General features: G+C 36.1%; 1 protein-coding gene across 17 annotated transcripts in view; it reads left to right on the plus strand.

Moving 5' to 3' along the window:
- Map2 (microtubule associated protein 2) overlaps positions 1-16051 on the plus strand; it is a 310297-nt gene that overhangs the window by 250029 nt on the left and 44217 nt on the right. For all 17 annotated transcript variants that reach the window (XR_003851599.1, XM_029569952.1, XM_029569954.1 and 14 more), the window contains 2 exons: positions 5727-5840; positions 8099-8176. Coding sequence is in view for 15 of the 17 variants with exons in the window: in XM_029569952.1 (XP_029425812.1) it covers positions 5727-5840; positions 8099-8176 (192 nt within the window). In the remaining 2 variants the exon portion in view is untranslated. The remainder of the gene's footprint in view (positions 1-5726; positions 5841-8098; positions 8177-16051) is intronic.

Genomic DNA, 16051 nt, shown 5'->3' on the forward strand with positions numbered 1-16051 from the left:
CACTGTGTATCAATAGGAGTCTGACAGTGGGATGTGCCACCGATACCGGCCTCTTAAATTAATGCAAAGGTGCCAGGGAAACAAACAATCCCTCACCCAATAGTCTGTTTTTTAAATTTCTTTCATCACCAGTTGATTAGAAGAAATAGATTCAGAGGAGCCATTTACTCTCTAAATTAAGCAAGGAGTAGAAGCAAAGAACTTTCACTTTGTCCCTCTCCTTTATGAATTTATTGAGGGTGTTTGTTTAACAGAACACTTGGAACTACACAGTGCTTTCCTTGTTGACTAGTTTCCATCAGCAGCAGCAATTAGCATCAGTTTCCTAGGCAACCATTCTGTATCCTACCGAGAAAAACCTTTTCTTGACAGGAGCATTCTGTCTTAAGTTGTTTTGTTTTCCTTTTTCACCATGTGTGTGGTAGACTTATTTGTCATTTCTTTTAACACAGCATTATTGTGCCCTTGATTCTTAGCAGAACATTTCCTGGCTTTTATGTCCATATGGTTGAATTTACTGTCAACGTATCATCCTTAACTTTTACAAGCTGAAAGAAATCAACAGAAATATGTGTCCACACATATGTTGAACTGCTTGGATTTTGTGTGCACAGTTTAATTGGTGAACCATTGCCTGTCCACAGCATCACAGCTGGTCCTGATGAAAATCCACAGGCTACATAGCCAATAACGAATTATTTTGTCTACCAACAATGTCATGTATCACTTAGAAGCAACTAAGAATTTTCAGAATTGTTGCTATATTTCCAGCTCCACTGATTTTATTAATCAACCAAGTGCTGGTAGATTAATATAACACAATAACCAAAGGAAAATAAGTGCTAAATACAGCTGTCTTTAAATTTTTGCCATGATAAACACTGTAACAAAATAGTCAGTGTAGTGGTATAGCACGAATTATCTTCATGGAGAAAAGCAAAGTCTGGAACAGATATAAATGCTGAGTTGTACAGTCAAACAGAAGAGCACTGTTCATTTAGGTAGACTTTGACATTCTAGTTTAAATAATAAGTGGCAAGAGCCAGATACACTATCTGGTAGGCAAGAGTCAGGAGTTCAACAAAGAGGTATTTGTTGGAGAAAAATCACAGAATCAACTCAATGCTTACCAAAACTTTGAAGTCCAACCTACATTTTATCAACTCGACATACAATTTGAATAAGCATTTGATGTATTATTTCATGTAATTGTGACATCACATCAAAGGTGAGTAACAGTTTTATTCCCACTTAACAGATGAGAATTCTGAAGGTTATCTTAGTCTCTTAACAAAGATCTAATGATTAGTAACACTTAGAGGCAGAATTTGATCCTAGGTTTGCTGACACTAGAACCTGGTGTTGTATGAAATATTTGTAGTGCACTGATGTAAATCAAAGTGATATGTAAAAGAGGCAACACATTGCTTTAATATTTATTTAGTATTTCTAGCTAGAAAACATGTAGATGTGTGGATTTATTAATATTGACAAGAAATCAAAAGGCCTAGTGTAAAAACTTAGGAACTACAGTATGATGCTTAGTAGTGGAGTGAACTATAAATAACTTCATCTAGTACATTTCAGATCTTATCAATTAGCTTTCTGTGGATTAGAAAATATCCCAGTTAGCTGCTTTTACCTACTTACCTACAGTAGGTGTTTCACTAATACATTTCCACAGGATCAAGAAAAAATAATATTTCTTTTCAGAATTTAACTTATCTACCAGAACTCCTCCAGTACTCTTTTTTGAATACCATCCCTATCTCTACTACCCAGAATAATTTTTCAAAACAGACTTTATTTCTTGCTTTCAAATGTTTACCTATGTTACCTATTACTGTGTTCCCTGTATTGTATCTTTAAGTCATTTATTCCCATTATCCAATAACAAGAAACTTTTTTTAATGTATGTGATAAATTTGATTCAAAGAAGTTATTTTTGACATTTTCTTTCCAGATAGGTTATACTCAAATCTTCTTATTAGGTTATTATAAGTTATCTCTTTACAAAATTCCTTTATGAACTTTTCTTAGCCATGACCCGACCTTGCAGCCATGTTGTGAAGTATTCTTGCATTACCTATATAAAGCCCTCATTTTCAGGTGAATATTAATGGTAAAATGCTAATGACTATCACAAGTCAGTGTTCAAAGAGTAGTCAAATATTCATTGTTGCTACAATGTCAGACTGCTTTTAACTTACTAAAATCCTATCATTCACAAGACAGAAAATAGAAATATCACAAACATTCCTTAACTAATATAGTTGATAACATAAACTAAATAAATGTTCACTTCCCCAAAAGTTTGGAAGTTCACAAGATAGTTAATTGAGGCTTTCGAAATATCAGGTTGCAATAAGCAGTATTATGTTTTTATCTACAGAGATCAGCATTACCTCTCAATTATGTATAACATAATTTATATATAATACATTGTTTCTAATCCTCTGAACAATCAAATCCTATTCACAACTCTGTGTATATATTTGAAAGGAAAAAAGATGAGAAGGTAGAGAAAATAAGTGATGAAAAAATGAAATAGCTTCTCCTCCTCACCTCCATGAGGATTTTTCTTAATGCTGATTGTCCTCGGGAGTTCCAGAAATGCCAAGCTTTATGGAGCTTCATCTAGAAAGCAGTCCAGAATTTGGACTTGCTGGTGAGAATCCTGAGCAGGTAATAGCCCAGGATCTATGCGACCAAGGAAGTAAGTATGGGAGTTCCAGAAATGCCAAGCTTTTTGGAGCTTCATCTAGAAAGCAGTCCAGAATTTGGACTTGCTGGTGAGAATCCTGAGCAGGTGATAGCCCAGGATCTATACAACCAAGGAAGTAAGTATGAGACCAGAAAATAAAAACCCAAGACTGTAAGTTCTTCCTTCACAGCTTTGTCTCTGAAAATTGTGTCCTCTGAGCATCAGTAAGCCATCAACATTAATAATAGTAGATTGAGTATCAAGAGATGGCCAGTATAGTAACAGTCTGGTGTATTGGACACTCAGTATACAACACCATGCCTCTTTCTGTATAGTGGAAGTTTTAAGGTAGCAGATTCAGAGGAATGTATACATGGAGATAAATAAAACACCTTGGTGAAAAACTATCTGGAAGTCTTCATTACATTTAAGCTTCTTAATGTGCTATGCCCATTATGTAACTAGATAGTTGAGCTGCCATAACATCCTGTGAGGCAAGCATTATTGCTAATTCCATTTTATGAGTAAAGCTTGGAGGCACAGTAAGTTTGACTAAATTTGTTAGGATGAAGTGACTGGAAAAAAAGGGATACTATAGCACAAACCCATATTTCTCTGAACTAAAGTTTCCTTTAATTTACCCTACAATGACGTTATCCCCTGGATAAGTAAAAATATAATGGATGAATGGAGGGATAGATGGATGGAAGGAAGGAAACATTTAATAGATAGATGTAGGATGACTTTAAAATATATATATAATATCAAAATATGCATAAAGATAAACATCATAGTCTTTATATTTTTATTTTCATAAGTCTGATTTTATGGCTGACATATTTAGTCTTTTGTGTTTCTTTGATACATTTAGTCTTAATCATCCCTAAAATTACTCAAACCCTAAGTGAATTTACTCCTGTCCCAGGAGCCAGACTATGAAAAAACAGAATCCACCCGGGAGAGCTCTCATTACACCTCTGTTGGAAAAGGTTGTCTCTTGCACTTTAGGGAAAACTGCCATCGCTGTACTGTTGATAAATGTCATTTTTTCTTCAAAAAAGATTGTGAATTCACTGAACCGATTGAAACTCTCCGAGCAATCTTATCTGTCCTTGTGTGTTCCCAAATTCACTGTGAAATTTAAATTTGAAAGTGTAGTATTTTCTATTTGAAGAGATTTAATGCTATTATTATTCCAAACACCTTGAAGATGTTAGTGAAGCCAACATGAACTTGGCTTCCATCTCTGCTATTAGATTATTATTATTTTAATTTATTTTATTTTTAATTTAAATTTTTTGAGACAAAATCTCACTGTATATCCATAGTTGGCCTAGAACTAGCTGTGTAAACCAAACTGGCCTTGATTTCACAGAGATCTGCTAGCCTCTAACTCTTGAGTCCTGGGATTAAAGGTGTGTACCACCACATCCAACAGATTATTCTTAAAATACCACTTTTCAAAAAAAAAAAAAATTGGAGCTGATGACTGGACCCAAAGTCTTGTGTGTGCTAGGTAAACACTATATCACTGAACTACATCCCCAGCCCCTGTTAAATACTTCAGAAAAAAAAAAATTACCAAGCCTTCCAAGATTGAGTTAAAATTATTTTCAGACAATTTTACTTAAATATGTACAAAAATCAAATTAGCTCATCCACAAGCTCTTATTCAGTTATGAACCAAAAGCAAATTTTTTAATTAATTTTCTCTCAGAAAAATTTAAAATTTCCTACAGTTTCTTTTCTAAAATAGACAGAATTGTTTGCCTGAAGCTGAATTGCTGCCCACAACTGAAATACACTGCAGATGCAGACCATTCTGTGTAGGTTGGATGTGGCTGGACTGAGAAGACGTCCTTCAATTCTCTCTTCACTTGGCTCTACTTATACTGTTTCAAAGCCTCTTTATAAAGTGCCCACAATTTTGTTTGCCTACATTCATATGAGTACATTCAACTATGTTCTAAACATTTAAGATAAATTCTCAATGAATGTCAATATACAGTCCTTCACAAAAGTCTAAAATAATGTAACATTGCTCAGTTATAATTTCTTCATGTAAGTCAATAGATACTTGTACTTTTCAAATATCCTACCAACCAAAAAAGAGCTTTAATTCATGTAAAAATATTAGATGGTAGAAAATTAATGCATACACAAATATCCAAGACTCCAATTTAGGTAATACTGTTCTAAAATACATCAAATTCTTTTTTATATCAAGGAATTTTTATTTATTTTTGTTCTTCCAAACTCTTTTTAAAAATTTTAAATAGTTTTTACAATATATATTTTTACTGACTTTTTGTACATTTCATAGAATACGTCTTAATCACATTTAGACCCTTCCCCTATCTGCATCCCCTATAGCCCCCACAGTGGATTTCATACATTCAGTCATATAAAATATATCAAATTCTTTAGCAGTAATACCATAAATGAAGTGATTTTGCATTTTAAAAGTTGGCAAATATTGTGGCAAGCATGGATTATTTCTAATTTGTGTAAACATCATGAATAAAGCTTTTCTGTTAATTTTTCATTGTTTCACAAAAAAATTAAGTGGTATTAAACATTCAGTCTGGATTAAGCTCAGTAAGAAAGACTTCAAGATGAGTAAGCATGAGAAAGGAAAGCCCTTTACAGTGGAAGCCCACCAAGTCCCTAGGACATGTCTCAGCACAAGCCCATGTGAAGTGTGCAAGAACCACAAGAAGAGACTAAACTTTACATTAGTGCTAATAGGAAGATTCAGGAATGATCTAGAAATCAGGGTTCCATATTGCCCTGATGCTTACTATGTCTATTCTGCCTCCCAATTACCCCTAATTTCCCATAAAACACTGGCGTTCCAGAAGAAGTTTTCTCATCTCATGACTTAAATGTCACACTTGCATGGAACAATAATAGATCAGACAATTCTCAAAACCCAAAACTGTTCTTTTGTAATACTATTGAGAAATCTACCTGGTTTGGACTCTTGGTCATTGCATTTTCATGTGTTACTATTTATTTTCAGAGGAGGTGTCTGCAAGAATTGTTCAAGTGGTCACCGCTGAGGCTGTAGCAGTCCTGAAAGGTGAACAAGAGAAAGAAGCCCAACACAAAGACCAGCCCACGGCTCTGCCTTTAGGTAAATGAGAAGAACCTCAGTCAGGGGAGCATCTGCTACCCTTGGTCACAGCATAAAGTCTGTGTTTAAAAGATGCATTCTACTTTACATATCGTTCTGATACATGACTTTCACCTATCACCTCTACTAGAAGAGTGCAATCTGTTTTAACCCCCTTAATGTCTTAATTGTGATATTTTAATGGATTTTAGAGTGATAAGCTTACAGGTGTTCCCCTAAGTGATACTTAGTTTTTCATTTACTAGAAAATCAGGGGATTTTATGATGCCATGCAAATAAAGAAACTGCGCTGAAACTAGTTAGAAATATTTCTTTATGGGTTTGGTTGCATAAAACCAGTATCTAGAGCATTGTTAAAATCATCAGTGACTTGAATTACATAGAAAGGACTGATCTTGTGTCTTAGAACTGACCACTTGATTCATCTAAGGGCAAGAGTTCCTCCCTTTCCCATGGTCACAAATCAAATGTTCTCCAGTGCCACAGAGGGAAAGTAACACAAGTTCAACAAGGAGAGCACTCAGCCAAGGCTATGCCTTGCACAGAGAGATAAATTGATTCATTGTTCAAATAATAGATACATAGATGACACACAGTAGATACATAAATAGATGATTGCTAGATAGATGATAGATAGATGATATATAGATAGATGACAGATAGATAGATGATAGATAGATAGATAGATGATAGATAGATGATAGATAGATAGATAGATGATAGATAGATGATAGATAGATAGATAGATAGATAGATAGATGATAGATGATAGATAGATAGATAGATAGATAGATAGCATATACATGAAAATAAGTGGAAGGAAACTTTCTTGGGTTCAATGTTTCTATTTATTTCATAGGTATCAGTAACCAGTCTGTAGAAAGGCATCACTTCTAAATTCTAAAAACGTTCCTTGTTCATTTTCCTATCTTCTAATCCGATGTATCCCTAATATTTGATTTTCTGATTAGTAGTTCTTTAAAGTCCAGTACAAATGCACAATAAGAATATTTTGCTCCCAGAATAAGAATTTAGAATATATGCAGTATTTGTAAGGCTGTATTTTGATTATCAAAATAATCTTAAACAAAAAGGGGAAAATACCTAACATAACATTGTTAGTCTATCATTTACTTCCATTTTTTTGTTTCTTTTAACAAACAGAAAACTCAGGTTTTTTTGTTTTGGGATTTTGGGGGTGGTTAATTTTTTTTTTTTTTTTTTTTTTTTTGTGTGTGTGTGTGTGTGTTGGAGACAGGGTCTCCCTATAGCCTCAGATGTCCGGGAACTCACTATGCAGACCAGGCTGGCCTTGAACTCGCAGAGATCCACCTGCCTCTGCCTCCCGAGTGCTAGGATTAAAGGCATGCACCACCATGCCCAGCAGAAAACTCAGTTTTTAAGATTTGAAATCTTAAAATTATGTGCTGTAAATCCCATGTCAAGGAACTGAAGAAGTCACCTGTCATTCCAAAGCTTCCTCTTTTTATGAAACTGCCTTATGAAACGCAAATTCACATAATCTCTAAACATATCCAACCACTGACCTTAATTGAGAAATATTTCCCTTTGAAGTCCCTTTTCTATATAGAAGGGTCACAAAGAAGGTATGTGCCCAGGGGGACATAGAATACCTTTCAGAGCCTGTCCCTCCATTCTCCTTCACTGTGACACGAGGGCCAGAAGGTGACCCAGCTCACACCAGGGGGGTGGGGCTTATCTCAGCAGTGCCATAGGCTTTACCAATTTCAGTGTTCCTTTCTGAGAATATAAAGAGAATGAGGTTTAACCTTAAACTGAGGACAAATGTTATTTTTTTAATGTTGCTTTAATAATACCACTATGAATAACAAAAAATATTGTTTCTAGATCTAGCATAGCTTCAGAGATTGTTTTTACTTTCAGTTGGACTAGCCTAATCCAAACTAAAATGCCTGCCTGGATTTGTTTTAATGTGGTATGTCAGGGCCAAATGAAATATATTATTAATTTTATAAATAGATTCAAATTAGTGAAATTAATAACAAATTTTTACATTTTGTAGCTAAAGTTTTTGTGGAGATGATTTTTCAAAAAATATTGAATGCTTATCTTAAGCTTTACATTGTCAGCAGGTGCATACTCAGGTAAATGATAAGGCAAATGAAAATTGCTACTGCATTTTTCTCTGGGCGCTTCATAGGGGCCTGTTTGCAGATTTGAGAACTGGCCTAACAGAATTAACTGTTCCATCTCCTTTGTCCACTTTTGACCTGTAGCAGCTGAAGAGACCGCTCATTTGCCACCTTCCCCACCACCATCGCCAGCTTCGGAGCAGATCGTCACAGTGGAGGAAGGTAAAATTTGTATTTTGCAGGGTTGTCTTCTCAAAAAGGGTAAATAATAAACTTCAGTCCACAGCAATGGACTGCAGAGCACAGTAATATGGACAGCGTCAGAACCATTTTAATTAGTCAAGAAGAAAACAGATCCATTAATAAATATATAATCAGTTACCTATATCAAATTAGAAGTTCAAAAATATAGTAAATGTTATATAAAAGGGAAAAATAGACTAGGTAAAGGAAACACAGAGGATGGCTTTGTGTTTAAGTTACTAGAATAAGTATAAACAGCTTAACTTAACATGGAGATTTTAAACAGAGATGATACAATCATCACTTATGACTGAACAAAAATAGTAAATGTAATCCCCAGGATAGTAGGAGTCACTACTTCCTTATGTAAGTGTCAGGAATTTTGTGTTTTACTCATGGTTGCATTGCCAAGACCTTCCCGAAGGCCTGCCCCATAGCAAACTCTCAATAAATATTAATGAATAAACCAAGAAGCTAATGAATGAACGATGCTGAGAGCAGAGGACTGGAAGCTGAGACCATGGCTGTTTCCTGCTGAGCCCCTCTGCGGTCCATGAATACATGTATGCACTTACTCCACAAGGAGTGCTGCGGCAGCTTTTCAGTTCTCGTTGAGAGAAGAGAGGCATAATTCGAAGAATATTCATTCAGATGGAGATGAAACGCACTAGATGCAGCAGCAGTAGGGCTTTGCTTTCCCTGCCCTTTCCTGAGTCTCAGGAAGATAAACAAAGGCTAACTGGTCTACCTCAGAACAGCAGCAGAGGCTGGTGCTGCTTTCATATACTAAGACCAAGATATTTTGAAATGCTCCCATTTTATTATTTTCTCCTTCGTTTAGCTTTCTCTTTTGTTGTCATTTCAGAGATTAGTTGTTATGTTAAAACTAAGTAACATTTATCATGAAAAATTTATCTTTTGTAATTTGTAGTCTGATTTATTTCATATACTGATTTCTATTACTGAACTGCATATTGTTTTTAGCTCCAATATAATTTATTTTAGTCACAGATTTATAAACATAATATTTTGTTGGCTAGCCTTCCTTAAATTGAAGCTATCTCCTCCTAATTTAATGCCTAAAATAATATTAAACAAGCAAAATTTTCTGAGAAAGAAAACCAAAAAAAAAAAATGGTGACCATAATTAATGTACAACAGCTATTAATTATTGGTTAATCACTTTAAATGCAATTTGATTTTTAAATTTATACATTTGAAAGATTCTTTTTGGCTCTATGTTTATCCAATCATCTTGTTTCAAATTCTGGGAGAATTCCTGTGAACAAAACATGCATAATCCCTGCTTCTAAGGAACATATTATATAGTGAACAGAAACCAAGTCAATAAGCTTACAAGTTCAGCTCGATACTGCCAGAAAGGAAAGGGACCATAGCTTCCAGATAGAGCAACAAGGGGAACCTTCTTTTATTGCATGATGAGTCCCAAAATACGAGGAAGTGTTGATAAAGAACAGATTTTTAAAAGGGGTGGGGGGAATTTGGGCAGGGGAAACAAGATACATAGGGGAATAAAGGTGGATGTGAAGACCGTGTTCTAAGGCAGGGAGCCATGGCTAGCAGGCAGTGAGAAATGGGGCAGAGGAGTGAAGGAAGAAGAGCAAAGGGAGGGAAGCAGCCAGCTGGGGCCAGGAGCCGAATTTCACCCCGAACGCTGGCGGGTTCCTGCGGGACAGCTATACTTCTCTCAGGTGGTTGGTTATGTTTCTGAGATCTCCTTAAAACCATTCAAGTGTCAGAGAATCCTCTTAACCCAGAAAGGGCTATGATGTTGACAGAGACGGCCCACTCCAAAAGTCTAGTTGATGTTGAGGTGTTGACTTCTTACTCCCTAAGGGTGTTGTAATAGAAAAGGAAGCAGGAGTCTCCTGTTCATCTGGGAATCCACCAGGCTTTTCCTAGTAGAAAACAATGCTTATGGTAAAAATACAAAGAAACAAAATTTAGAAACACTTTCACATTGGGATTACTTAGGTATCTGCTTTCCAGAATTTTAAGAATTGCTTTCCTCAAATTGGACTGCTGTATGTTCAGGGAAAGGGTCAATTCACTTCCCATTGCAAATAATTCAGGCTTTTTTTTAAACCTAACTTTTATTTTACATATTTTTCAAGAGAAACATTAAATTACATAAAGATCTGATTGTTTTCAAAAAGAAACCATTTTTGAGTTATATGAAAAGATATGTGTGTATAGTTTATAAACCAACCTCGTTAATTAAAGGCCAGATAATATTCCCACATATAAATGTGTGAAAGCTGCAATGTAGTCAGAGTACCACTTCTTGATTTCAAACCACACTAAATTAATGTACAATAAATAATAGATTTTAAAAAATAGATTAGCTTTGCCAGAAATAGTGATACAAGATACAAGACAAGATTGAACTGTTTAATTTTTCAGTCAAATTTTTAATGAGATTTAAAGATCCAGCCCAGTGTGGTGCTGACAGAAAATGGGCTGGAGAGGGCACAGGTGGTTCTTTGCTTTGTCTAAGGGATCATTTTCCTTTCTGGACATGCATTCTCCAGGCAACTTTGAGGGCACAGTAATAGCCACAGTCTGACCAGTCCATAATCCAAGAGAGCTCCTGGATTAAAGTTGAGTAATGCAATGGTTTTTTAGGATACACATCTTTCTTTTAATTATCAGGCATTTTTAAATAAGTTATTTCCCAAAGGGGAAGGATGAAAGCTTCCACTGAAAATAATTTAAGACATTAATCACCATCATCTATAAACATCCATTTACTGTATTTAATGTAATAGTCATATTCCCAGAATATATACTATTTTAGGAAACGTTTAAAAATGATTTTTATGGGGGGGGGACACCAAGTAGCATACCTAGAATGGAAACCATAGTGTGAATATATACTATTTTACTAGGTACAATGTTTTCAAATTAATCTATTTTTTTTTGTCTAACCATAATAGCTGCATTTGAACTGAGCTGTTAGAATATGGAAGTCTGTAGATGTACAATGGAATGCTCTGAACCAGGGGTCCTTCTCCTCTGTTGGGCTTGCTCCAGAATTCCAGGGTGGTGTTTTCCTGCATCATAGATTTGATGACATAATCATTTTTCATCCGAAAGAAGTTTCCTTCTGTGTCATTCTGGGGTGGCAGTAGCAATCAGCAAAATGATGAATCTTTAGTTGACAGCTCGAAGAACGGAGAGAACCTTGAGGTGGTGGAGAACACTGTAAGTGGGGCCAGCTGCCTTCCTTATGCGCTGTGGGACCACAGCAAACCAGCATCACTCCTTGATGCTGCACAAGGTGTGGACACATGTAGAAGTGACGACTTATTTGTACCAAATGGTCTGGTCAACTAAGGCTGAGTTTGAGGTGGCAAATTTTCCTTTTATACAATACAAATTTTAATTAAATGCCTTGATAAAAAGTTTAAGTGAAAGTCAGCTGGGGAGAAGTTATCCCATCCTTTTATATGTTGCTTTGTTAAATGAAGTAGCCTACTTACAAAAGTATGAATGCTCGCAATTGTTCCCTTAACCCCCAAAAGTGACCATTATGAAATGAATTCAGTTTTCCTAAGTTTTTCAGCTGCAACCTTGAGTTCCAAGTTAAAGCAAAGAGCAAAACTTGCAATTTTGTCTGAGCACACTGACATAAAAGTACTAACATGTATACAGTTACACACAGGGCCAGAAAGATGGCTCAGCAGGTAAGGGCACATGCCACCAAGCCTGACTACTTGAATTTGATCTCAAGGACTCACATTGTGGAAGGAGAAAACTGACTTCCCCAAGGTGTCCTCAGACTTTCACACGTATGTGCACACTCACACACATGCACACAAATAAATTAGAGAAATAAATGTCATATATTCACGCAATTTCACAAGTATCTTGATTGAAGTCTCCCAGGAACCCATAGAGGCAGAGTACATTCATTTACATGTTTTTGTCAAGGACATCATTGTTTATGCCTGAATTAGTGACTTATCTAGAATTCAAATCTAAATATAGATCCCACACTCAGAATTAGACTCCCTCCCTGAAGCTGTCTCCTCAAGGTTGTTACTCTGGGATTGCGAAAGTAAGCTGCCTTCAGGTGGGACTTCTTTGTTACAAGCTACTATTCTAACGTCACTTTTTGTAAAACTACTCCCCAGGACATAGTCCATTTCTTCGTCCTTTATTTATTTACAATTATTTCTCCACCCCTATTGGGGGTGACCCAAAAGCACTTGCCATGTACTTTAATATATTCATGTTGTTTTCAGCCTTATTTCTAATTGTCGTCTCTTGATTGTTGAAAAAAAGTCACAGGCCTAAAGCTACAGTGCATTTGTAAAGTAACACCATAATTCCACCTTTTAAATAATCTGATAGAAACAAAAACTATGCAGAGATACTATAGACTTTGTTCTTATTGATGAGAGTTTCGAACTCTTACCAAAATTTCTAGATATAAGTAATAGTGCTTAGTGAATTTGATAACCTGCCCCTGCCACATAAGTCTGACGTGGCATCTGAATCCTATCAAAAGCCAAATGGTGATCATCCTCAAAGTCTCAAAACCCCATTGACCCATAGCAGAGTCCAAATGCTCATAAGCAGACTCGTCTACAATGTGAACTTAAGGATTTGTATTAGTTGTATATTTCCAAACTAAGGCACAAGAAGTGATCTGAATGGGAACAGCTCCTTTAGCATTTCAATAAGGAAGATACAGTAAGAGATTTGAAACCTCAAAACAGTCATGAGCCAGTGGCACAAAGGAAACAGCACAGAATGATGTGTTGGTGAATCTAACTCTGTAAGTTCTCAGCTAACTGTAGCTGTGTTAAGCTTTCTTTGGAAGTAAAGCATCTGAAAACAAGTTTATAATGTTAAAGATGAGGACCAGTGTTTAAAATAATGTTCCATGGTGAGCCATCATCCTTTGCATCCAACTGTTTCCTCCTTATCAAGACAGGAAAATAAATAATGCTTTGTAGATTTCCCCAACAGTTTTAAAGCTAAAAAATATTTTCTGGTTGAAGTCATTAACTAAAACTTAACCAAAATGCTAAGTATTTGTACATGTCCAGATAATTGAAGTTGCATTTTAAAACAGGAGCCATCTTTCCTCAGTAATCAACTTTTACCCTAACAACATTTCTCTTTCTTAACTTAGAACTCTACTAATATAGAAATAATAAGAATTAATCTTCATGAAGGAATTTCTTTCAAAATAATGCCTTTGTTTGGCTATACTGTGTTTCTATTCTGATGTTTCCTTGGGTACTCTGACTTATTGGGGAGGAATGCACAGATAATTTCTCTTTTGTAGCATAGCTGTCAATGTTTTTGATTCACTTAGATCAATGGAAAAATTGCTTAAATGATAGTTTGAATTCAGGACCAAGTGAAGCATGCAACATTCGCTGTCTCCCATCCTCCATCATATAAGTCATGCTCGTCCCTTCCATCTCGCTGTGCTGCTTCTGTGACCCTTTGTGTCCTCCTGCAGGTGTTTGTCTCGTTCGTCTGACCTTGTGTCTGTCTTGTCCAGTTCTCCCTGCAGTTTCTTCCTGTGTGTCTGTTTGTAGATGAAGGGGCTGAGGATCAAGTAGGTCCTCTACACAGGTTCCCCAGCCATGAACCTACCACCAGCGGGGAGAGGCGTAGGCTTCTAGCCCCCTCCATCTCGGTGTCTGTGCCTGATGACGAGCCTTACAATTCGGATGAGGAGTACTATGAGCATCCTTTGTTCAGCTCAGAATGGACTAGTGTGCTCCCCAGTGCCACAGCGCAGAGCGCAGAGGCCCACTTAGGCCAGGAGAAAGGTGAACCAAGCATGGTGCCCTTTTGCTCCTCCTCCCCAGCTTGCAGCTCTGTCCACACATCATGTTCGGTGTACCTTCATGTGGGTAGGTGAGACATGAGCCTGTTTTGTCCGTATGAAAGCAAAGTCCCTGTATAAGTGGTATGTACCAAATGCCTCAAAGTTCCTATAAAAGAAGTTTCCTACATGAAACAAATGAGTACTTCCTTTTTTTCTTTTTTACATCATTACTTCTGAGAAGATAGGAGGAGGGAAGAATAGAGGGGAAAAAGGGAGGAAGAAGTAATTCAATTAAATATGGTGCACACCTTTAATCCCAGCACTAAGAAGGTAGAGGCAGGTGGATCTTTGTGAGTTTGAGGCTAGCCTGGTCTACATAATGAGTTCCAGGCCAGCTGGGGCTACAGGGGACCCTGTCTCAAAAATACCAAAAAAAAAAAAAAAAAAAAAAAAAAAAGGTTTCTGTTCCTTAAAAAAACGAACAGGATAAATAAAATTCTAAAATAATGAATAAATGAATAAATAATTCATTCAGTAAGAACATATTCTTGTATAAGAAATTGTTGCCTTACCTGTTATTCTAACAATTTCATGGCATTAGCACATAGAATTGGGCCTACAGTCATACACAAAAACAAAAGCTAGGTGACAAAATAAAACTAATAATTAAGTTGAACTTCATCAAAGTGTGCCTCAAACTACATAATCAATTAAGAAAAAAGCCACATGTATCCCCAAAGAATGTATTTTTAAGACATACATCTAATTAGGAACTTATATCTAGTACATGTGACTTACAACTAAATAACACTTAACACAACAAGGAATGCCCAAAGCATTTGGATTCACAGTTCTAAGAAGATTTGCAAACAGCCACTAACTTATGTGGAAGGATGATTAATGTTTTTGGATTTAAAAAAAAGAGCATATTTCTTACCTCAAATGAAGGCGATGACCCTAATACTATTTGTTTTCCTCCTTGGATGTAAAACATCACTAGGATCAGCCTTCAATGGAATTCACCTTTTTATACTATATTAATATGATTACTCTTCAAAAAAGAAAGATTGAAAAACTTACTTAGAACAGAATAGATGCTATGGTTATGAGATGAATTGAGTTTCACCTTTTAATTAATCGGAAACTGTGGAAGCTTCCCAATTACTAAATGTTGGTTCACCTCAATGGAGCTAGACTAAAATGAAGGATATGATGCAAAGCCTTTGTCTCTTAAAGCCTCATAAATCTGGGAGACTTAGCGTATAATTGACTGTCATAAGGATAAAGAAAGTGAATGATGGGCTGCTGTTTGTCTGATTTTTACTAATAATGTTGTAAATAGAAATAATATTTTTTGCTCAGGTGAAAGGATTTCAAGTGAGAAAAATGCCTTGCTTGGCTCCTGGAGAGCTTATTTTCATGAGAGCAATATGTAATGTTAAGGACAGATGTTTCCAAGGCAGAGGAAATAAACTCAGTCCACCAGCTGCATTCCTAATAATGAGGTTCTTCAGAGGTCTCTTTGAAAAACGAAGAGTTCCAATGTCAGGGCACTCTGAGAAATATAATCAGCATTCGATTAAACTAAGTACTTTTACATTGTTACATTGTGAATGTAAAGCAATATAAGTATGCAGGATTTTAAATAAGGCATAGGTAGATTGGAAACAGACATGCTTTAAGTAAAATTTAAAAGTGGAAAGCCAGGCTGGAGCGATGGCTCAGCGGTTAAAAACACTGTTCTTGCAGAAGACCCGGGTTTGAATCCCAGCACCCACACTTCAGCTAACAACTGTCCATAACTCCAGTTCCAGGGGACCCAACAGCCTCTTCTGTCCTCCACGGGCGTTGCACAACACAGATGCACTTACCTACATGCAGGCGATACACACATACACATAAAATAAAAAATAATAAATGAAATATTTTAAAAGTGGAAAGACAAAACATTGCATGGATTTGAAATATTCTAAATGAACTTGGTTAGACTTTCCCCAATAAGCTGATGTTGGTAGAACTATATATATTAAAAATTCTTT

Source organism: Nannospalax galili, unplaced genomic scaffold (genome assembly GCF_000622305.1).
Source record: "Nannospalax galili isolate Female #2095 unplaced genomic scaffold, S.galili_v1.0 scaffold281, whole genome shotgun sequence".
Taxonomy (NCBI): domain Eukaryota; kingdom Metazoa; phylum Chordata; class Mammalia; order Rodentia; family Spalacidae; genus Nannospalax; species Nannospalax galili.